This window comes from Suricata suricatta, chromosome 8 (genome assembly GCF_006229205.1).
Source record: "Suricata suricatta isolate VVHF042 chromosome 8, meerkat_22Aug2017_6uvM2_HiC, whole genome shotgun sequence".
In the NCBI taxonomy this organism is placed as follows: Eukaryota; Metazoa; Chordata; class Mammalia; order Carnivora; family Herpestidae; genus Suricata; species Suricata suricatta.
In genome coordinates this window covers 30,899,197-30,921,209 of record NC_043707.1, presented here as the reverse complement: position 1 = coordinate 30,921,209, position 22,013 = coordinate 30,899,197, and the positions used below count along the sequence as shown (strand labels likewise).

General features: G+C 55.9%; 2 protein-coding genes across 2 annotated transcripts in view; one reads left to right on the top strand and one right to left on the bottom strand.

Annotated features, from left to right (window-relative positions):
• Positions 1 to 2,942, top strand: part of ZAN (zonadhesin) — a 36,901-nt gene extending 33,959 nt beyond the window's left edge. Inside the window, exons 44-47 of the mRNA XM_029947218.1 lie at positions 531 to 671; positions 2,518 to 2,629; positions 2,722 to 2,765; positions 2,850 to 2,942. Of these exons, the coding sequence (XP_029803078.1) occupies positions 531 to 671; positions 2,518 to 2,629; positions 2,722 to 2,765; positions 2,850 to 2,890 (338 nt within the window). The 3' untranslated portion in view covers positions 2,891 to 2,942. The remainder of the gene's footprint in view (positions 1 to 530; positions 672 to 2,517; positions 2,630 to 2,721; positions 2,766 to 2,849) is intronic.
• Positions 2,943 to 5,095: 2,153 nt separating this feature from the next.
• EPHB4 (EPH receptor B4) lies at positions 5,096 to 21,976 on the bottom strand. The gene is made up of 17 exons (XM_029947188.1): positions 21,804 to 21,976; positions 19,055 to 19,125; positions 18,601 to 18,888; positions 17,526 to 17,922; positions 16,420 to 16,575; positions 15,939 to 16,271; positions 15,560 to 15,684; positions 14,993 to 15,158; positions 13,137 to 13,239; positions 12,860 to 12,924; positions 12,630 to 12,743; positions 12,294 to 12,541; positions 8,687 to 8,902; positions 8,246 to 8,395; positions 7,677 to 7,870; positions 7,339 to 7,494; positions 5,096 to 6,178 (listed from the first exon to the last, which is right to left on the bottom strand). The coding sequence occupies exons 1-17, from the start codon at positions 21,853 to 21,855 to the stop codon at positions 6,049 to 6,051; spliced, it is 2,964 nt and encodes a 987-aa protein (XP_029803048.1). The 5' UTR covers positions 21,856 to 21,976; the 3' UTR covers positions 5,096 to 6,048.
• Positions 21,977 to 22,013: the final 37 nt, after the last annotated feature.

The following is a 22,013-nucleotide window of genomic DNA, read 5'->3' as shown; positions in this document are numbered from 1 at the left end:
GGAGGGGCAGAGAGAAAGAAACTGTGTGCAGTGAAGGGCTGCCACTGCCGTCTGCCAGACACTGTGCTGGGGCCTTTGCCCGGTATTAGCTTTCCATGGTCTTTGGTCCTTCCTCCACATCCCTGATGTGTAGGTAAAGACAGTGCAGTTCAGAGGGTTGGCACTTTCTCCAGAGCCCAGGACCGGTGAGTATGGAGCCAGGTTTGGAAAGCAGGCTTGTGTATAAGTTAACTAGCTTGGATTTAAATAAGAATAAATTAATCAAAACAATTTAAAGTTCAGGGAAAAGAAAGAAAGAAAGAAAGAAAGCCAGGCTGGTGGACTCCTGCCCAGTCTCTTAGAGCCTCTGCTTTCCTCCCTGGGGCGCTGGCCCGGTCCCCAGCCGCCCCCCTGTCCCCGCTCCCTGGCCCCTGCTCCCCTGGCCCCTGCTCCACTGGCCCCTGCTACCCTGGCCCCCGGCCCCCCAGCCCCGCTCCCTGGCTGTGGGTGTCCTCCTAGAACCACCCCCCATTACCCCCTTTGTCCCCCAGAAAGCCCGTGTCTACAGAACCCCTGTCAGAATGATGGACGGTGCCAGGAGCAGGGAACCCACTTCACCTGTGAGTGTGAACTTGGTTATGGCGGGCATCTCTGCACGGAGCCCCGGGATGTGCCACCCCCTGGAAAACCAGGTGAACTTCATCCCAGGCCCTTACAACCCCTTCCCCACCGCCAATTGCTACAGCATTATCCCTGTATATAATATGAACATATAACGGATGCCTATTATAGATCTATAACAGATAGATAATATATTCTTAATAGAACATGCACTATAGAAAATATAACAATATAATATGCTCCCTAGAGATTAGCAGGGGCACCTTGGTGGCTCAGTCGGTTAAGCCTCCAACTTTGGCTCAGGTCAGATCTCACGTTCGTGGGTTCGAGCCCGGAGTCAGGCTCTGTGCTGACAGCTAGCACAGAGCCTGGATCCTGCTTCCCGTTCTGTGTCTCCTTCTCTCTCTGCCCCTCCCCCTCTCATGCTCTGTCTCTCTCTATCAAAAAATAAATAAAACATTAAAAAAAAAGATTAGCAGAACGAGGGGTTCCAAAGAATCCCAGTCCCTGTGCCCATCCCCCACCGGCGTACAGTAGGCCCCCACTAATCTGTGGGGGGTACTTTCCAAGACCCCCATCCAAAGCCAGGAAGATGCCTGAAACCACAGACAGCACCAGACCCCATCTGTTTTTTCCTGTACGTGCAGATGTATGATGAAGTTTTGTTTATCAACTAGGCACAATAAGAGATTAACAACAACCACCAAATAGAACAATTAGAACAATTACTGTAATAAAAGTTAGGTGCATGTGGTCTCTCTCTCCAATTGTACCGTCCTTCCCTTCTTCTTGTGATGATAGGAGATAGTTATGATGATGAGGTGAGGTGAATGGCGCAGGTGTTGTGACATAGCGTTAGGCTATCGTTGACCTTCTGATGCTATGTCAGAAGGACTATCTGCTTCTGCACTTTGGGTGACTGCAGGTGACCGCGTGTGGAAAGCAAAACCTGGTTACGACGGGGACCTGCTGTCCTCTGGGATCTTCTCTCTGAACTCCAGCTCCCTTCTCTGGTCTCCTTGCCTCACCCTGCTCTTACTGCCCCGTCTTAGATCCATCTAGGCCTCCCCAGTACCTTTGGCTTTCTCCCCATCCCAAATTCAATTCCCTTGAGCCCCTGAGCTGGTGGTTCTCCAACTTTATCTCACCTCTCACCCAGGGTAGGGAGGGTGGGGGTGGCTTTTTCTACATGTTCATTTCAGGACTCCCCCCATAGCTCGTGGGTTCAAGATCCACATCAGGCTCTGTGCTGACAGCTCAGAGCCTGGAACCTGCTTCACATTCTGTGTCCTCTCTCTTTCTGCCCCTCCCCCACTTGCTTGCTGGCTTGCGTGCGCATACTCTCTCTCTCTCAAAAATAAATAAGCATTGGGGCGCCTGGGTGGCTCAGTCGGTTGAGCGTCCGGCTTTGGCTTAGGTCATGATCTCGCAGTTTGTGGGTTTGAGCTCCGCGTCGGGCTCTGTGCAGACAACTGGCTCAGAGCCTGAGGCCTGTCTTCAGATTCTGTGTCTCCCTCTCTCTGACCCTCCCCTGCTCACACTCACTCTCTCTCTCTGTCTCTCAAAAATAAATAAAATATTAAAAACAAAAATTATTTAAAAAATAAGCATTAAAAAACATTTTAGAAATGATTCCAGGGCTGCTCATGGAGAGGCACTGGCCACGATGATACCCGGGCCTCTAGGGGACCAGCTGGACCAAGCATCCCTTTACCAAGGCTGATGGGAGTCATGTGTCCAGAAACACAAAGGGATCCTGGGCGAATGGTGCCAAGGCCTTCTGGAGGGGGAACTAGTCACACCCAGGGATTCAGGGGTTACAGTCCTTTCTGGTTGACAACTTAGGATCGAAAGGGAGTGTCTCCTCCCCCACGCCTTCCTATCCCATGTCCCTCTGTTCTGTCCCCTGTGCCCCAGAGGCATCCAGCTTTGTGGCCGATCTGTTGGGGATGCTTGTGCCTGTGGTAGTCATAGTGCTGGCAGTGACCAGGGAATGTGTTTCCAGGAGGAGGAGGAGGAGGAGGAGGAGGTGAGTTCTGGGAAAGGGGATGAGCAGGGGCGGGTGGGGACAAGTCCGCAGGGGCGCGAACACCGACCCTCCTCTCTTCCCACCACCCCCAGGGAGAACACGCAGAGCCAGAACAGAGACAGGCTGGTGGACGCTGGTGAGAACCATCCTTGCCCCACAAAACCTTGGCGACTGGGAGCTGAGTCTGCCTCTAACACGGGATTTCTAACTTTCTCCTCAGATTTCCTTCCAGAGCCTGCCCTTAGAGTCCCTCAGTTTTGAGTTGCCCTCAAAAATGGAGAGAGAAAATAAAATTTATTTTTTGAAATGTGAATTTCCACATGACTGCGGTGGAGGAAGGGGTCTGCAAGGTGGGTCCTGAGGGGGGTGAAATAGGAGGGAGGGACACAGGTGTGCGGAGGCGGGGGGTGGCTAGCGCTGGGTGCTCTGCAAAACGTCCAGAGGGTTGGGGGACTGAGGTCTGACTGTCCCTTGGACAGAGCCACTTAGGGGTGGGGCATCCAGCCCTCTGGCTTCTGGGAAGTGGGAGAAAAGCCTGCATTTTTTCAGTCTTCTCAGGAACCCAGGTGACCCTGAGGAGTCTGACATTTCTAATGATGACATTAAACACAGGGTGGTGGCTAAGGATGGGAAATGTGGCTTTTTTAACTGTGATCCTCTGGGGAGGCCCCTGGCTTCTACACACATCCATTTCCCACGAGGGCCTAGAGGTTACTATGGCAACTGCTGGTGAGGTCTGGGGGTGAGGAGTGGGAGCCCCATCCCAGAGGGAGTGGCCAGCTCACCTCAGCCCGAGGCCAAAGGGCTAACTTCTGAGCCCTTCCCCAGGGCCTCAGGCCTCCCTAGCAGGGCAGGTTGCTGCTTGGGGATGAGGCTTGGGACATCCTGCTTGGGCTCCAAGAGGGGAAGGAAGGATGCCAATCGGGGTGGGAACTCCAGGATGTAAGACCCCCAAGGGGCAGGAGATGCCAGAGGAGGCAGGACACTGGGTTCTACAAAGGAACCCTTACTCTGTGCTTACTGAGCTGTCCCTTGCAACCACCTTTGTTTAATGAATGGAGATCCCACCTAGGTAGGGAAGGGCCCCAAGGAGGGAGGGATGGCCTCTGACAGGGCTAGCTGGGGGGGGGGGGGGGCAGCTCACAGTCAAGGCAGGAGTGCTCAGGGGGTTCTGCAAGTGAGCTGGCTGCACTTTGGCTCGGGCATTGGGGGGTTCCCTGCCGCACACCTGCCCCGACCCGAGAAACCTTCACCGCATCTTTGACCTTTTGCCTCTGTTTTTCATCTGTGCCCTGTCCCCTTGACCTCGGCTCCTCCCCTCAACAACTAAGGTCACCTTATCTAGCCCAGATGTCTGGTTGGGAGGGGAAAGGGGTTGCCTGGGCCAGCATCCTCCCAGATAGACCTCCTTCTGGACCCACACCCCCTCCATCCTGCTAAGGATAGAGTCCCTCCCATACCTCTTGGGTGTATGAGACAGGAGTGATAGGTCATCCAGGGAGCGCACGAAGGATTCCAGAGCATTTGGGACTCTAGAAGAGGCTAGGACAGGTAGGAAATCACAGACTGGATCACTACCACCTGAGGCTGCCTGGGCTGAGAAGGGCAGAAGCCGTGATTTGGGGTTCTGCACAGACCCCAACACAACAGGGGGCACCAGAGATCAGAAGCAGCAAGGCGGCCCCTGCAGTGTCCCTGAGGGTGGGCAGACTGGCAGTACAGGAACAGAAGAGGGCAACAAAGACTCGCAGGGGCTTGACCCCATCCCTTCTTCCTGTTTGGGAGGGAGAAATTGGGGGAAGACGTTCAGGTGGTTTCCCCTCCCCTTCAGAACAGGCTGGGAAAACCTGCCTGGGCAGCATCTTGAAAGGGGGAATTGTCTTCCCAAGCACTCAGCCCAGGGGGAGAAAGAGAGAGAGAGAGAGAGAGAGAGAGAGAGAGAGAGAGAGAGAGAGAGAGAGCGAGCGAGCACGCGTCCACATCCCTCACTCCAGTTCTGCTCTTCCCCCCACAGTCCATGTAGACTTTCCTCCCATTGCTTCTAAACCAACCCCAGCTGCCAACATCTGGCCCACATCTGTCTCCATCTGTCCCCCACCCCAGCCAATGCCTCCCTATGCCCCTTCAGGGGGCTGCAGGGCAGGGCTATAAGCTCAAGGCTTCCCCAGCTTCTCCAGGCCCCCTACCAGGGCTGGGGAACCAGGACAGGGAAGGGAGGGGGCAGCCCCACCCCGGAGGTGCCCCAGGCTCTTGGCAGAGCCATCTGGAGCCGTTAGAAGCAGCTGCCAATGACTCATCTCCCACTGCCCCCACCCCACCACCTCAGACACACCCTGGAGCCCAGGAACCAAGCCTGCAGCCCCCCACAGCCCAGTCTCCAGACCTCCGACCCCTCCTCCATACCTGGGCCCCACTCTCTGCAGAAATGTAGTCCATCCCTCACTCCCAATCACCCCCAGAACTGCATCGCTTCCCATTTTCTTTTATTTATACAAAAAATTGTTTTAAATATAATTTAAGATCCCCTCCAAGCACCGGTGTCTGACTCTGGTTTTCACCACCACCTCACCCCTCCCCACACCCCCTCATGGACACAGCTTGGGGGTACTTGGGGCCAGGGAAGTGTCTGGGAGTTGTGGTGTGACCAAGGCACTGTTCCAGAAACAGACACAGTGATGAGGCCCTGTTTCACCCTGGGCAAAGGAGGCAATAATGAAACAGGCCCCTCCAACACAGAAGAACAAACAACAAAAAACAAAAAGCGGGGGAGGGCTGGAAAAATAAGGCCAAAACAAAAAATAAAACTCAAAAACCTTCAATATGAAGGCAGCAGATGGGGGAGGGGCATTTACAAGGGAAAACTGAGTTCGGGGAAGACAGCAGCAAGGTTGGGACATCCAAGTCCAATGATTTTGTCACTGGGTCACGATGCCCCTTCCCGCCTCCCGCCACGATGCGGCGCACTCCAGCCCCGAGCTCACAGGCTAGTCACCCTCTTCTCTTTGGTCTGCAGGGCTGTGGGGTGGCCCTTCAAGGTGAGGGGGGCATGTGAGGCCCTCCCTAACTGGGGATCAGAGGGAGATAGTGGGGATCGTGCCCAACCACCCCTGGGAAGTTGGCAGATTATAAGCCCTTCCTTTCCCTCTGGTCACACCCAATCTTGAGGGAAGGGCTCCCGCACCTTTGGCGTTCGGAGGGGGGACATGTGATTTCTACTCTCATATGGCAGAATCCTCAAATCCTGTCTCCAAATTGCCAAGCTCCCCACCCCCATGGGTTCAAAGTGCAATCCGGTGGGGCCTAGGTATGGAGGCCTCTTGGGTCCCCATCCGAGTCGGCCCCAGGAAGAAGGGGAGCTGTGTCCCCATCTGGGACTTCCTGCCGCTCCAGAGCAGTGGGGCCAGGCCAGCAGGTGCAGGTCAGTACTGGGGGGCTGGTGCTCCTGACCCGCCTGGGGGTCCAGGCTTGGCCTGGGACTTCATGTGCTGGACACTGGCCAGGATTTTCTTCTGGTGTCCCGCCAGAGTGACTCCAATTCGGAGCAGGTCCCTGGGGAAGAAGGGAGAGCTAGGTGAGGCCAAAGGGCTCCGGGAGGCTCTCAGCTCCAGTCACCACGTCCTGCCTCAGGACTGGCAGCCAATCAGGAAGGCCAGCAGGGGAGGATCACGTCAATAGTTGCCAATAGTTGGCTGCCGTTTCCGAAGGACTTAGGAGCTGGCCGGCAGAGCAGTCCTGCGCAGCCGCAGTAGAGGGTGGAGCTAGGTGGCTGATTAGGGCTGGCTGGTGGGAGGTTGTGGGGGCTGTAGCTTGGGGCTCCAGCAAGGATTAGGAAAAGGCAGAGAATCCGCGAAGGGGAGGAAAGAGAGAAAAAAAAGCACAAAAATGAGATTGGGGCAAGGGGCTGTACAGATTGCTTTAGAGAAAAGAGAAGTCAAGTCAGAAGGAAAAGGCCGGAGAGGAAGAGTGTGTGGGGAGGAAGGGGGGAGGGGCGAAAATGAGCTGCCCCGCCCCCTCCCGCCCCCATCCTGAGGCCTGGAGACAGAGATAAGGGAGAACAGAAGAGGTGGGAAATAGAGAGCAAGGACCTGTGTCAGGGAGTCGCTGGAACAGTCAAGGGTGGGGGGGTCCATCACCTGCCCTGCAGGGAGACTGCCTCCCACCCTCTGGTTCCAGATTTCTCCTCCTTCCATGTGTTATTCAAACCTGGCCTGAGAAAAGAGCCTGGGAGGAAAATGGGAAGGCAGAAAGGAAGAGCCCCAGAGAGGCCGACTAGGGGAACAAAGTGTTTGGGAGGCGCTGGAACCATAAAACCATTTAACATTAAAGCTGGAAAAGATCTCCAAAACCCAGTCCAACCTTCTCCTTTTATGGGTGGGGAAACCAACCAGAGTTGTCACTATTAATGTGAGAGCAGAGCCCGGAATGTACATAGATAAACAGGGATAGATACCCATGGTGCGGCAGGGCCATGGGGTGGCCCAAAGGGGTGAGCTGGGCGCTGCCCGCCTGCGAGATTTCGTGGGCTCTCAGCCCCCAGAGCTGTTACAGCTTTTTGTGGGGCGTGGGGAGGGCAAACTCTAGATAACAAGATTGGGACCAGGAGTTGCCCCCAAAGGTCCCTGCTAAACCTGCGGGCCTGATCCTGGTCCCCAGGTGCCCTTCAGACCGCTTGGCTCTCAGCCACCACCCCAGCTCCTGCCACCACTTACTCAGCGGAGATCTGGCTGACCAGTTCGAAGGAGCCAAAGCCAGCGGCTGCAAAACTTTCTTCGTATCTTCCCATCTTGATGGCTCGAAGCCACTCACCCACAGAGCCAAAAGCTGAGTAGTGAGGCTGCCGCTGATCCAGGAGTGGGTGCGAGGCCCTGGGAGGATCGGATGGGGAGGGGCATGCTGAGCTCCAGGGCTACGTCAGGGTGGGGACTCTGAGCCCAGCCCTGGAGAGGCGGACAGGGACAATCCCGCAGACCAGCAGAGGGATGGATACTTCTGAGGGGAAAGGGGGTGGCAGACTGTGGGAATGAGGCCTGCTCTCTGGGGTCCTCACCCGCCGTTCTCCCTGGCCACGATTTTGAGACTGGCTGGGTTCCGGATCATCTTGTCGAGGGCGCTGACCACCTGGGGGAAGCGGGGCCGTGCGTTCCGGTCCTTCTGCCAACAGTCCAGCATGAGCTGGTGCAGGGAAGTGGGGCAGTCTGGGGGCGGGGGTAGCCGGTAGTCCTGTTCAATGGCATTGATCACCTGGAAGGGCAGGGAGGAGCACTGGGTGAGGGTCTTCTGGGAGAACTAGGATGCCAAAGGACTTTGCAGATCCCGGGAGAGATGCCACAGCCCCAGAGAATGGCAGAGTTGGGGTGGGGGTCCTCCTGGCCGGGGCTGAAGCTGGCTATGGCTTGAAGCCCCAGTTGGGCCACGATCTAGATGAGTAACTTCCCAACCCTGCCCCGCTCTGTGTCTAGACGTACTGTATCAAAGTCTTGGACACAAAGATCGACTCTACTTTGTGCCACCCTCAAGGACAACAGCGATGAGCTCTTTGGGGACCCCATTCCCCATCCCATATCCCAGGTGAAGAGAACATTCTGGGAAAGCGTGGTAGGACCACAGGGCACTTACATCCTGATTGCTCATGTCCCAGTATGGCCGTTCCCCAAAAGACATGACCTCCCACATCACAATTCCGTAGCTCCAGGCATCACTAGCAGATGTGAATTTCCGGAAGGCAATGGCCTCGGGGGCTGTCCATCGGATGGGAATCTTTCCCCCCTAAAGATGTGGAAGAAAACGGTGAGCTGAGGGGCTCACAGGACCCAGGCATTTGGCTCCCTGCCTTTGCCTTTCCCCCAGGCCTCCTTTCTTCCTGGGACCCAGACACATCCCTCAACTCTGTTCTTTTTCTGGACACCGGAAGCCAGGTTCCCTAAGTTGAGTGCCCCCTCCACGGGCTGCGCCTACATCCTGACCCTGAACTGGAGCTGCCAGTGCCTCCTGTCTTTCCATCTGTCCTCCCCACCTGGCCCTGAGAACCTTATTCACACGCAGGTGCCCCAGCCTCACCAGAGAGCTCGTGTAGGTGGGGTCAGAAGAGTTCTCCTCCAGGAACCGGGAAAGCCCAAAGTCGGAAACCTTGCAGACAAGGTTGCTGTTGACCAGGATGTTACGGGCAGCCAGGTCTCGGTGGACGTAGCTCATCTCGGCAAGGTACCGCATGCCCGAGGCGATGCCCCGCAACATGCCCACCAGCTGGATGACGGTGAACTGCCCGTCGTTCAACTGGAGATGGGACAAGGGAGAGGACACCGTTAGGGCAGCACACCTTCCTTCCCTGCTCTAGACCCAAATCTGCCGCTTGCAGATGCATCTTGTGCTCACCTGCAGGCCAGCCCTGCTGACCTCCCAGGGAAGCCCTCCTTTCTTCTCTTACTCCGCGCTCTCTCGGCTCTCACTACGGTAACCTGACGTGATGTTTAAGATTACAGGATTATCTTTTGGGGCGCCTGGGTGGCTCAGTTGGTTAAGCGTCCAGCTTCGGCTCAGGTCATGATCTCACGGTTAGTGGGTTCGAGCCCTGCGTAGGGCTCTGTGCTGACAGCTAGCTCAGAGCCTGGAGCCTGCTTCAGATTCTGTGTCTCCCTCTCTCTCACCCTCCCCTGCTCGCACTGTATCTGTCTCTCTCAAAAACAAATAAAAGACATTAAAATTAAAAAAAAAAAAAAAAGATTAGGGGGCGCCTGGGTGGCTCAGTCGGTTAAGCCTCCGACTTCGGCTCAGGTCAGATCTCATGTTCGTGGGTTTGAGCCCCGCGTCGGGTTCTGTGCTGACAGCTAGCTCAGAGCCTGGAGCCTGCTTCCGGTTCTGTGTCTCCTTCTCTCTCTGACCTTCCCCCTCTCATGCTCTGTCTCTCTCTGTATCAAAAATAAATAAAACATTTAAAAAAAAGATTACAGGATTATTTTTAAATTTTCTTCTATTTAGGGGCGCCTGGATGGCTCAGTCGGTTAAGGATCAGACTTCAGCTCAGGTCACAATCTCACAGTTTGTGAGTTTGAGCCCCGCATCAGGCTCTGCTGACAGCTCAGAGCCTGGAGCCTGCACGTCAGATTCTGTGTCTCCCTCTCTCTCTGCCCCTCCCCCACTGACGCTCTGTCTCTCAAAATAATAAATAAACATTAAAAAAAATTTTTTTTTCCTTCTATTTAGTGCAGAGCTTTACATCCAGGGCATATCCACAAATGCTTTGGATCTAATACTTTTTTTTTTTAATTTTGTACTTCTTTAAAAATATTTTAAATGTTTATTTATTTTTGAGAGAGAGCAACAGAACGCGAGCAGGGGAGGGACAGAGAGAAAGGGAGACACAGAATCCAAAGCAGGCTCCAGGCTCTGCACTGTCAGCACACTGCCTGACATGGTGCTCAAACCCATGAGCCATGAGATCATGACCTGAGCTAAAGTCAGAGGCTCAACTGACTGAGCCACCTAGGCACTCCTAATTTTTTCTTTATTTCTGACATGACTTTTTTTTTCAAGTAGGCTCCATGCCTAGCACATAGCCCAGTGTAGGGGTTGAACTCAGGACCCTGAGATCAAGACCTGAGCTGAGATCAAGAGTCAGATACTTTTATTTGATAGCAACAGAGCGGTGGCAGTTGAGGCATGCTCTGAGCCACTGTCTGCAGGCGCAGACACACTTGTGCTGATCCAGAGCAAGCCTGCTCAGCCCTCTTCGGCCAGCTGTGTGTAACTTGCAAGAGAACAGTGAAAAACTGGGTGTGATCAATGGCTACAGCGCCAAAACCAAGACCTAATGCTTGACCTTGACCTTTACAGAGTCTGTTCTCACCACATAAACTAACCAGTCCCTATCAACAAACGCCATCATCCGTATTCAGCAGGCATGCAGGGAGCCCTTGGCAGCCATGCAGGGCCAGGGCCAGGGTCGAAAACCTGAATTCTGAATCCCTCCTCTAAGCCTGCCCCTGCCTCACGCCTCAAATCTCAGCTTGTAGAAGCACCGCTGGCCAGATGCTCGGGGTAGATGCCAGCGTTCTCTGCGATTCCTCTCCCTCCCCTGTCACTTACAGTCGGTCCATCAGCAGGTTCTGCTGGCCCTGCCTCCAGAACCTGTCCCGATTCCAGCCACTTGGCCCCACCCCGCTGCAACCCCATGCCCCAGAGGACCGCAAGTCTCCCTACTGGCTCTTGCTCCCCAGCACCACCAAAGGGAGCTCCTAAAATCACCTCTCCCGCTGAAATCCCTCCAAAAGCTTCCCAAACTCTGTACTAAGGCCACGAGGCCCACGTGCTTCTCCTCCATCTGCTCCTGGCTGGCTCCCTCTCATCTACCCAAATGTCAACCCAAATGTCATCTCTTCTTCTTCTTCTTCTTTTTTAAATTTAATCTCTACACCCAATGCAGAGCTTGAACTCGCAACCCCGAGATCAAGAGTCACATGCTCCACCGTTGGAGCTAGCCGGGCACCCCAAATGTCATCTCTTCTAAAATAAGATCCCCTCCCTCTCCTGGCAACCAGACCTTTGTCTGGTACCAATGGAACAGAACCTTGTGTCCACAAGGGGAGGTCAGGCCGCCATCACACTACCCCAGGGCCTGCCTCACATCTCTCCTGATGAGAGCCAGACAGCCGGTCTCTGGATGGGGTGTCCTGTGAGGTACACAGCACCCTCGATGTAGGCTGGCCACACTTATGAGGACATTAGATCTATCTTCTCTTAGAGAAAATAGAGAAACAATGACTCCTGAGGGAAGAAGCTGATAAATCCAGAAAGTGAGACATTCAAAGGAATAAGAGGCCCAGCTTTTCAGAATGTCAATGTGTCACAACAAAGGAAGGTCCTGGATTTAGAAAGACTCAAAAAAATAACCACCAGGCACAAAACAAAACAGAAAAAAACACAAGGTGCAACGTTTGAACTGGATCCTGGTTTGGAAGAACCAGGAAGAGACATCTGGGGTACAACTAAGGAAATGTGAATATTGACGGGGTACCAGATGATCCTGCAGAAGCATCATAATTCTGTTAAATGCAATGTCTTGCTCTGTAGGAACATGTGTTTTTTTTCAAAAGGATGTAAAGTTAAGAAACAAAATAAAATCCAGTAAAATCCAGTGAGCAGGGGAGAGGGGTAAAGGGAGAGAGAATCTTAAGCAAGCTCCATCCACAGAGCCCCACTAGGGGCTCAATCCCACGACCCTGGGATCATGACCTCAGCTGAAATCAAGAGTCGGACGCTTAACCGACTGAGCCCCCCTCAGGCACCCCCAGACTATCTGTATTTTAAAAGCTCATTTGTTTACTTGTTAATTTCCAGTCTCCTCCATTATACTGTCAAGGGCAGAGATGTTCATGGCTTTATTCCCAGGACCTAGGACAGTGGCTAAGACACCAGATGGCGCTCAGGAAATACTTGTCAAAAGGACAAATGACCACCCTTTCAAATCCCGGGGTCAGCTCGCCCCACAGAGAGGTCACTGCCACTCATGGCTGAAGGAAAGGCCAGTCCCAGGAACTCAAGCTGTCCCAAAGGGGGAACGAAGGGCAGAAGGGTTGTGATGTGCACCCCACCATCTCTCTTGGTCTGAGGTCCTTGGCTGTGCTGGGGGAGTAAGGGAGATGCGGGAAGCTGGGGCCAAAAGACTCACCCGCAGGAAGGAGTCCAGGGCGCCGTTCTCCATGAACTCGGTGAGGATCATGACGGGCACGCTGTTGGTGACCACGCCCTCCAGGCGGATGATGTTGGGGTGCTCGAACTGGCCCATGATGGAGGCCTCACTTAGGAACTCCCGCCGCTGCCTCTCCGTGTAGCCCCCTTTCAGGGTCTTGATGGCCACACAGCTCTCTTTCTTCCCTGGGGCCTTGAGCCGCCCCCGACACACCTCGCCAAACTCGCCTTCAGGAAGGATGCCGAGGGTCAGCCCTCCTCTGTCCACCATCTGGCCCTCCCTTTCCTCCCCACAGGCACCCAGCCTTCCTCTCACCTGCACCAATCACCTCCTCAATCTTGACATAGGAGACATCGATCTCTTTTGCAAATTCTCTTACAGCCTCATTAGGGTCTTCGTAAGTGAAGGGGTCAATGTAGACCTTAGTACCTGCGGGATCACACAGACCCGTTAACGGAGAGGCAGCTTCCCAGGCACTCAGATGCCTGGGTCTCGGCTCACAGCTCTGCCCCCAGCCCTGTTTCTTTCAGGACAGGCCTACCCACCGTGCCCAATGAGATACTGTCCGTGTTTGTCCGAGTATTCAGCTTCTCTCCCGTTGCTCTGCTTCCTGTGGCCAATGGGAAAAAAAAGGTACGCTGGATCCCACATCTCCGTGTTCCCAAAGGGACACGATGGGGGGCAGAGGGAGGAGGAGTGGGGACGAGAGCTTCCATGTGAAGACAAGTATCCTGGGGCATTGAGGGAGGTTTGCTGGAGCAAGAGAGCAGGTGGGCAGCTACACAGGCCTTCCCAAGAGCCTCAGGTGTCCAGAGCCCTCACCTGAGGCACAGGACGGCGATGACGATGACCACCAAGACCAGCACCACACCCACGACCGCCGTGCCTGCGATCAGGGCCAGCTGCTCCCGCCAGCTCTCGTTCTCTGGAAGAGAAAAACTGGTGATCAAGGGAAGGCAGAGGCCCCTGGGAGCCCCCACCAGCCTCAAGGGACAAGTTGTGTTCCCCCCGGCAGTGTGGCAGGTGCGGGAAGGCGGAGGAGACAAGGGGTCCCCAGAAAGCACAGTGGCCCCTCCCAAGTCCCTCAGGGCAAGGGAGGAAGTTTCCAGACCTCATGACAGCGAGAACGGGTTTGATTTTGTTCAGTTACAAATACTGTTGACTATAGAAAGTCCCCAAGGGCTAAAAATGAAAAAGTTTGTGGCCAAAAAATGTGGAAATAACCCACATGTGCATCAACAGATAAATGGATATATATAACACATGCCATAGCCATGCAATGGAATATTTTTTAGCCATAAACAGCGCTGCCACACGCTACAATATGGGTGAACCTTGAAAACACTATCCTAGGGGTCCCTGGCTGGTTGAGGGGCTCAGTCAGTTGAGCATCTGACTCCTGATTTCGGCTCAGGTCATGATCTCAGGGTCGTGGGACTGAGCCCTATGTCAGGCTCCAGTGAGGAGCCTGCTTGGGATTCTCTCTCTCCCCCTTTTCTGCTCTCTCTCTCAATAAATAAACTTAAAAAAAAAAAAAAAGAAGAAGAAGAAGAAAAGAAAAGAAAATATTGTCCTGAGGATGAAGGATGAAGCCGGTCACCAAAGGCCACATGACGCATGGTTCTGTTTGTATGGAATGCCCAGAACAGGTAAATCCATAGAGAGAGGAAGTAAAGTAGTGTTTGCCAAGGACTGGGAGTGACCGAAGGGGGACAGCATCTCTCTTCGGATGCTGAAACCTTTTAGAATTAATTATGACGGCCCCACCACACTGCACATACGAAGAGCCACCAAACTATATACTCTATGGTTTTTATTTAGTTTTTCTTTGAGAGACAGAGACAGTGGGAGCAGGGGAGGGTCAGAGAGAGCGGGAGATACAGCATCTGAAGCAGGCTCCAGGCTCTGCGCTAGCTGTCAGCACAGAGCCCGACGCGGGGCTCGAACCCACGAACCGTGAGATCTGACCTGAACCGAAGCCGGATGCTTAACCGATTGAGCCACCCAGGTGCCCCAATGTGTTTTTATTTTTGAGAGACAGAGAGAGACAGCACAAGTAGGGGAGGGAGGATCTGAGAGAGAGCCACAGAATCTGAAGCAGGGTCCAGGCTCTGAGCTAGCTGTCAGCACAGAGCCCGACGCAGGGCTCAAACCCACCAACTGTGAGATCATGACCTGAGATGAAGCCAGATGCTTAACCTCTTGAGCCACCCAGGCGCCCCTTAAGTGTCCAACTCTTGACTGCAGTTCAGGTCATGATCTCAGTCTGGGAGCCCGAGGCCCGCACTGGGCCCTGCGATGACAGTGAGGAGCCTGACCTCCCTTGCTTGTGCATTCTCTCTCTCTCTCAAAATAAATATTAAAAAGTAAATAAATAAAAATAAAATGAACAGGTGTCACCTCAGCGAATCCTCGGAGCCCTGTGAGCGAGGCCTCACTATGGTTCCAATTTGGGGAGGAGAGGGGTGGGGCTTAGGGTCAGGCTTCTGCAGAAGGTCACACAGGGGACAGCCACTGAGCAGACCTCCCCTCCCACTGTCCATTTTGGTTTCTGCAGCCTATGCTCTCCTCACGAGGCCAGAACTTCTCGTGGTTGAAAGAGGAGCACAGGAACGTGACCTTAGGGGTCCTCCGAGGGGACGGGCCAGGCCCGCCCACGCCCTGCTCCCCAGGCTCACCGTCCAGCTGCGTCTGGCTGTGGTGCTCCTGGCCAAAGGGCCCGTAGCCGGCCTCCGAGCGTGCCCGCACCTGGACCAGGTAGGTGGCTCCCCGCTTCAGTCCCCGCAGCTCCACCCGGTTTTCCGACGTCTTCAGGAACCGCACGCTGCTGGGGCCCTCTGTGCCCTGTCCGAGAGGAGGAGGGGCTGGCTGTAAATCAGGCACCCCCTCCCAATGTTTCCACTGCTCTTCCCACCTCTCCCTCCCTGCCCTGAGCTTCCCCCATCATTGCATCTTGGTTCCCCTGTGCAGCAGAGCTCAGTTATGTATGCATTGTGCTGGCTGTTTGGTTTTATCAAACAGCTTTATTAATCCTTGCAGCCGTTTGTGCGGTTGGTACCTGTAACTGATTTACAATGGGATTAATAAACTCAGAGAGGCCAAGGGGCTGGCCCAAGGTCACACAGCTGGTACTAAGCAGAGCTAGAATTCAAACGCCTGTCGGATGCCTGTCATTGAGGTTTCCCAGCCCCCAAACATGTCCTACTGCCTCCCCAAAGCCCCAGGGGCGTGGGCCCTGGTCTCACCTTCTCATGGTACTTGACCTCGTAGTCCAGCACGGCTCCGCTGGGTGCCCGGGGAACAGCCCAGGCCAGGCTCAAGCTGCTGGGTGATGAGCGTGTCACCCGGATGTCGGACACTGGGGGCGGTACTGTGAGGGGGAGGACAGGGTAGGGTGTTTGCTTGCGACAGACCTGTTCCCCGTCTTTCCAACTCCACCTCTGCTGGTTACACCTGCGTCGGTCCTCCAACTGTCCCAAAAATTCCCTCTGACTGCGCCCCATCCTGAAGGCTACAGCCTGCCTGCCCCGGCACCAAGCCCTGACTTCCCATGCTTTCCGGCCGCCTCCCTGCCCCACCACCGGCTTTCCCCCTGCATCCCTCCCAGCCGGCTCCCAGTCTCACCCTCACGGTCAGTGGTGACGTTCACAGTCTCGAATGGGACAGGTCCGGTGGCTAAGGAGGACACCCCGTTCAAGGCGGTGACCTCGAACGTATAAGTGAAATCAGGACGCAGCCCACGGATTGCCACCCAGGGCTCCACAAGGTCCCGGGGGCCGGGGTCGAAGGTCAGGTCTCCTCCGCAGGGTGCGCAGGACCCCCCAGGACGGCACTCGCGGCAGCGTAGCGCGTAGGTGAGATCGTCTCGGCCCCCGGACTCGAGGGGGGCACTCCACTCCAGGCGCAGAGAGGAACCATTCAGCCGGGCCACCACGCTTCTGGGAGCAGAGGGCGGCGCTGCGGGACACCAGGGAGTCAGGCTGATCCGATCCGCAGGGAGGGGCAGTGGGGCAGGCAGGCAGCCTCGTGACTTCCCATCAGGCCAGGGAGGCTGGGAGCTGGGGTGGGTGTCCACCCGCTGCCCCAGGGGTCACTGGTCACTTACTGGTACAGGGTGCACCCCGGGAGTCTGTGCTGGCCCGGAAGTACCCAATGCGGCACTGGCAGACAGGCAAGCCGATGGTGTTGGAGTGGCTATTGGCTGGACACGGCTGGCAGGACCCCTCCCCAGATAAGGGCTTGAAGGTGCCTTGGGCACAGGCTGAGAGAGAGACAGCATTCATCAAGAGCGTGCATCAAAAACATTCAGCTGCTCTTAAAGTTGCGTGGAGTGCACAAGGGGAGCAGGGACAGAAGGGCTCAGAAACTTCACCTCTAAGAGAAGGAGACCCTCCCTCTAGATCAAGGGTTCTAATCTTTGTTAACTTCAACATCGCCCCACAAATACCCTGTGGCAGTTTGGTAAAACCACAGAGCCCTGCTCAGAATTATGTTTTTAAATGCACACCACTAAATACACAGCGTCACAAAGGAGACCAAGTAAACTGAAATATGATGATCAAAACATGAAGAAAACAAGTTTGTGCCACAGGAATGTACATATCTTCTTTAGTTGCAAGGTAGAGTGGCAGGCCCGATGGCCACTGTAATACTGAAACCCTGATGGGCAAAAAAAAATGCAGTTAGGACATTCCTGAATCTTCTGCAATGGGCTGGAAAACCAGCTATGATTCAGAGGGTGTGCAAGTCTCAGGTCCTGCTGTGACTGCTGGTGGAGGTGAGTGACAGTAAGGTCATTTTCCTTTCCATGGAAATTCCTGGATCCCTTACTCTCGATCTACAAAACCCGACTTTTGAACACACGCTCTAAAGAAACAGCTAAGTGAGAATTCATTTTCATAAAATTAGAGGAAACCCATAATGAGCAAGAAATAGAGACCATGATGCCTTTGTCCTTGTAGCCGAACAAGGTACCCCCATCCTGCGCTCAGCCTTGCGTCCCTCATCCATTGTCCAGAAAGGAGTTGGACATAGGAGAGAGAGGGTGAAAGAGCTCAGAAGTATGCTGGGGGCTCAGAAAACAGGCCCTCTGAGTGCCCTCGAGAACAGAGAAATGTTCAAAATGGAAAAATAGGTGGGTGCAAGAGTGGAGTATAGGCAAGTGCATGGATGGGTAAGGTTTACAGAAAAGGAAAAGACGCAGGGCCTCACCTCGGCACCTGGTGTTCCCCTCAGCGGCCTCGAACCCTGGGGCACAGCTGCAGCCTGTGACCGGCTGCTCGGCCCACTGGCCATCCTCCCGGCAGTAGAGGCTGGGGCTGGGGCCAGGGGTGGGGACGGCGTCAGCCACACAGCTCCCCGCCACGGGCACCACGAGCTCCCGAGGCACAGTCTCCGGGAAGCGGGTGAGGTTCACGGTCAGCTGGGCACACTTCTTGTAGAAGAGGTGCAGGGACAGCAGGGCCATGCAGGCGCCCTGGTCCTGGAAGGCCAGGTAGAAGCCAGCCTTGGTGAGCGGGCCCAGACGCAGCGTCTTCACGTTCACTTTCCCCGTGGCCTCGGCCCCAGGGCGCTTCCGGGTCAGGTGCTCAGCAGCCACCGTGTCCACCTGCCAGGGGCGGGGAGAGACTCGTTGCCAGCTGTCCTCCGCTCCCCAAGGGCCCAGGGGACTATTTTCTTCTTCCCAGCTCACCCTCTCCCTGACCACCTCAGTTCCTGTTCCAGAGCCTTCTCTCCACTTGCCTGCAGGCCCCCACCCATTAATGCTTGCTGAGCTCCTATGATACGTCCAGCCTCTGTCCCACACCCCCTTTCTGTTCACTCATTCAGCCTATAGACATTTATCAACACTCACTCTAGGCCAGGCCCCTGGACTCGGAGCTGAGGAAATGGGAATGAAGGAACCAGTTAAGTTAAAAGCACCCCAGGGCAGGGCACTGCAGCAAAGGCATCCTGGGGGAGTTGAAGCTTGCGAGGCAAGTAGGAAGCAGGTAGAAGAGGCAGAGAGAAGTCTCTGAAAGGCGAGGTGTACTCGGAGAAGGTGGGAAGTGACCGAAATGGTCTAGATGACCTCCCCTGGGGAGCGGGGGGCAGGGGGGGGCGCTCAACTACACGTGACTGCTCCACCTGCCAACCACCTTCTTCCCTCTCCAGGCTGCAGCCTCCTGCTTCCAGGCCCCCTCACTGTTCCCCCAGGGCCTCCGAGGCTCAGCCACTGCCCCTGGACCACGATGGGCCTGCCACAGCCCCACACTGGCGGGCGGCTGGGCCCCGGGCACCCGAGTACCTTGATGTAGGGGTTCTCCATCCAGGCTGGCGTGAAGGCTGTGGCCGTGTCAGCATCACTCTCGAAGTAGAAGACGGTGAAGGTCTCCTTGCAGGAGCGCCCGGCCCGAGTCAGGGACAGGCACTCGAGCATGGTGAAGCGAAGCGTGGCGTACACGTGGACGGCCCCCCGGCGCGGGACCCAGCCGGTGCGCAGCCAGTGGGCCAGGCCTGGGGCCCGCTGGACGTCGCACACCTCGTAGGTCCGAACGCTGTGCTGCTCTTCGTCCAGGCCGCTCAGCTCCTCCCACTGCGGGGACAGGGGAAGGTCAGCTGGGGGGAGTCTGTGATGGAGCAAGGAGGGGCTCGGGCTGCTGTGATCTGGGGGCTGGAGGCATGGGAAGCAGGCCAGCGCAGGTACCCCTTGTCCCTCCTCTGCATCCCTCCAAGCCCCAGCTCCTGGGCCCGGCTCCTACCTGCCCCTCCACCTGAGGGAACGTGACCCACTTCAGGTCTGCAGTTTCCAGTTTTGTATTCAGTAGGGTCTCTAAGACAGACAAAGAGACAGACAGATAGTCAGCAGTGGGGGGGACATCAGGAAGACCTGGTCCCTGGGACCTGACTGAGGCAGGTGGGTTCTCTTAGCTCCAGGCTAGTGGCATAGGAGCTGACTGAGCAGAGAGACGAAGAGGGAAGCACACCCTGCCCTCTGCCACCCCGGTTCTCATCTCTTTTTCAGAGTGCCAACCCCACCCCTAACAGCTGGCAGGCACCAGGCTGCCCCCCTCAGAATTCCCTGATCTAGGCCTCTGAGAGCCGATATGCCCTGAGGAAAGGGGAAGAAGGCTGAACAGCTCAGACAAGGTTAAACTAGAGCGCCAACCTGGCATGACCTGAGGACAGAGAACTGCAGGCAGGGGGACACCCCTCACTGCGGGGCCTGCCTCACCTCCACTCACAGTCCCTTCCTCAAACCCAAACTCGCTGCCTTCCTTTCCCCCGGCCCCATTCCTGTCCCAGGCCCCCCCCCCCTTTTCGGACCAAACACTCCAGTCCTTTAGATCCCTGAAGGTGGTACTCAGCTCCCCAGGCCCAGTCCTGCTCCCACCACCCCCTGCCCCCACCCCAGGATCTCGCTGCTGTCAGAGGAGGAAGTGCTGGAGGCCAGGACGCTTGGGTTCCCGCCCTGGCCCCTGCCTGCAGAGGCCTCACATCTGGATTTGGTTACGGGAAGGAAAAGGGGAGGAGATTTTAGGGGTGTGTGTGGAGGGGTGAACACACCTGGCTCAGCTCTGGTCTCCGGGGAGGGGCGTCATGGGGGAGGGGTGGGACTCTGGCGGAAAGAGGGGATTAGGAGAGACATTACAGCCCCTGGCAGTGGAGGGTGGAAAGAGGGTAGGGGAATCCCCTGGGAGGTAGTGCCATGTGGGGGCCCCCCGGGGAGCCAGCAGCACACCTGGGACCAGGTTACCCTTACTCACCGCCTGCCTCCCTCCGCCCCGTGGGGGCTTGCAGGAGAGAAGGGAAGGTGGGTGGGTGGGTGGGGCAGCTTCCTCCCAGGGACCAAGTGATGTCCATGGACGGCAAGCGGTCAGGTGGGACCCCAGCCAGCCTGAGGTGAGGCCCGGGCCCCCAGGGGTGGCAGGAGCCAGCCCAGCACGCTGGGGACAGGATGCCCGGGTTCTGGGAAGGGGGTGGATAGAGGCTGCCGTCTCCACCCTCCATTGTTCCAGCCTGGATAGTGTTTTCCTGTCTCCAATTTACACACTGTCTGTTTCAGGGCTGTCCTCGGCACTCTGAGAGACTCACTTTCTCTCCTCCTATCTCAGGCTCAGAGGGCCTGCCTCAATCTGTCAATTCTCTTGCCTCTCACCTCTCTCCCCCGCCCTCTGTCCACCTCCATTTCTGACTGTCACCATACTCCCCTCAGTTTTCTATCTCCCGCCTTTCACCTTCACTGGAGCACATGGCCCTGGGCAGGTTATTTCACCCTTCTAAGCCTCAGTCTCCTCATCTGTAAAATGGGGGCAACAATCCCTCGCAAAGGTGAAAATTTAATGCAGACCTCGAGCTGGGAAGGCACTTAGGTAGCCTTTGCCTCTTTCCGTCCCTCTCACCACGATCTGCCCAGGGGGGATTTTCCCCACTTTGTCTTCCTTTCCCTCTCTGTTATTTCCCCTTCTTTCTCCAAGCCGAGGGGCAAAGGGTCCTTCTCCCCATCCCCAGCCTTTGATCCCCAGCCCAGAGCAGCACTGCCCAGCTGGGGGAGAGGGGTTTTTAACTGCCTTTGATTCCACCTACTCAGCAGCCCCCCAGAACCCCCCCTAGAGACCCCTTTGATTCCAAGCAGTGAAGTGGGGGGAGGAGGCAGCTCATTGAAAGGAGATTAGGGCCGCAGAAGGAGGGTTAATAGGGCTCTCGGTTAGGCTCCCCCTCTAGGGGATGATGGGAGGTAAGAGACTCCTGGATGAAGAAACATTTGGGAGGAACACAGAATAATCTGAAATCTAGAGAGTTATCTAGTAGTTATTAGTCTAAGTTCAAGTGACCCAGGGCTGTGAAAGTCAGTTTCTGCTGGCCTGTGGGGTTGGAGAAGGGGGCCCAGGCAGGACTGGTGCAGGGCTGGGGTCTAGACAGCATTTAAAGGGCTGAGGTGCAGCCTGGGGAAACCAGGGAGGGGACCTCACTGCAGCAGAGGCAGTGGCTTTGGGACAGATTTGGGCGTTTGGAGGGTGAGTGAAGCAGAAGGTGGATCCAGGGGAACCGTAGGGTCAAGGTGTGAACACTGAGGAATGGAGGGGGTGTGGGGGCAGTTTCCTGGCCTAGCACAAAGTTCTGCCTTGTCTACAGTTGTTCTCCAGAAACGTTTCCTCGTGTTAGGCAGAGGTGGGAAGAGGGACAGAAGCTTTGAAGACAGTTTGAAGATAGGAGGAGGGAGAAAAGGAAAGGCTGCCAAGGGCGTACGGAATCAGGGTTAAGAGTTTGGGAAGCTGGGGCAGGGGCACGTCCCGGGACGGAGCTCCACTCCTTCCCTTTCCCAAACAAAAGAAAACTCCACTCCCCGCTGGGCCGCCTCCTCCCCGCCCCCCGCCCGGTCCAGCACTATTGGTCCGAAGTGCTCAGGGTTGGGGTGCCGGGGTAGGGGCAGGCCGAGACCGGCCTCCTCATTCCGAGGCCCAACTTTGGGGACCCCTGGAGTGCCGGGGTGCCCCCTGGGAAACTCACCTTCTAAAGCCGCGGCGAGCGAAGCCCAGCAAAGCAGAGCCCGGAGCTCCATGGCGCCGCCTTTCTCGGGTTGGATCCGATCCGAGTTTGGGGGGCCCTAGCCCCCCCAGGTCTGAACCCCCTCGAGACTGCAGACGCCGACCCCCCGCGCGGGACTCGCGGTCGGGGGCCTCAGCGGGGGCCCATGCGGATACGCTCGGCACCGGCACC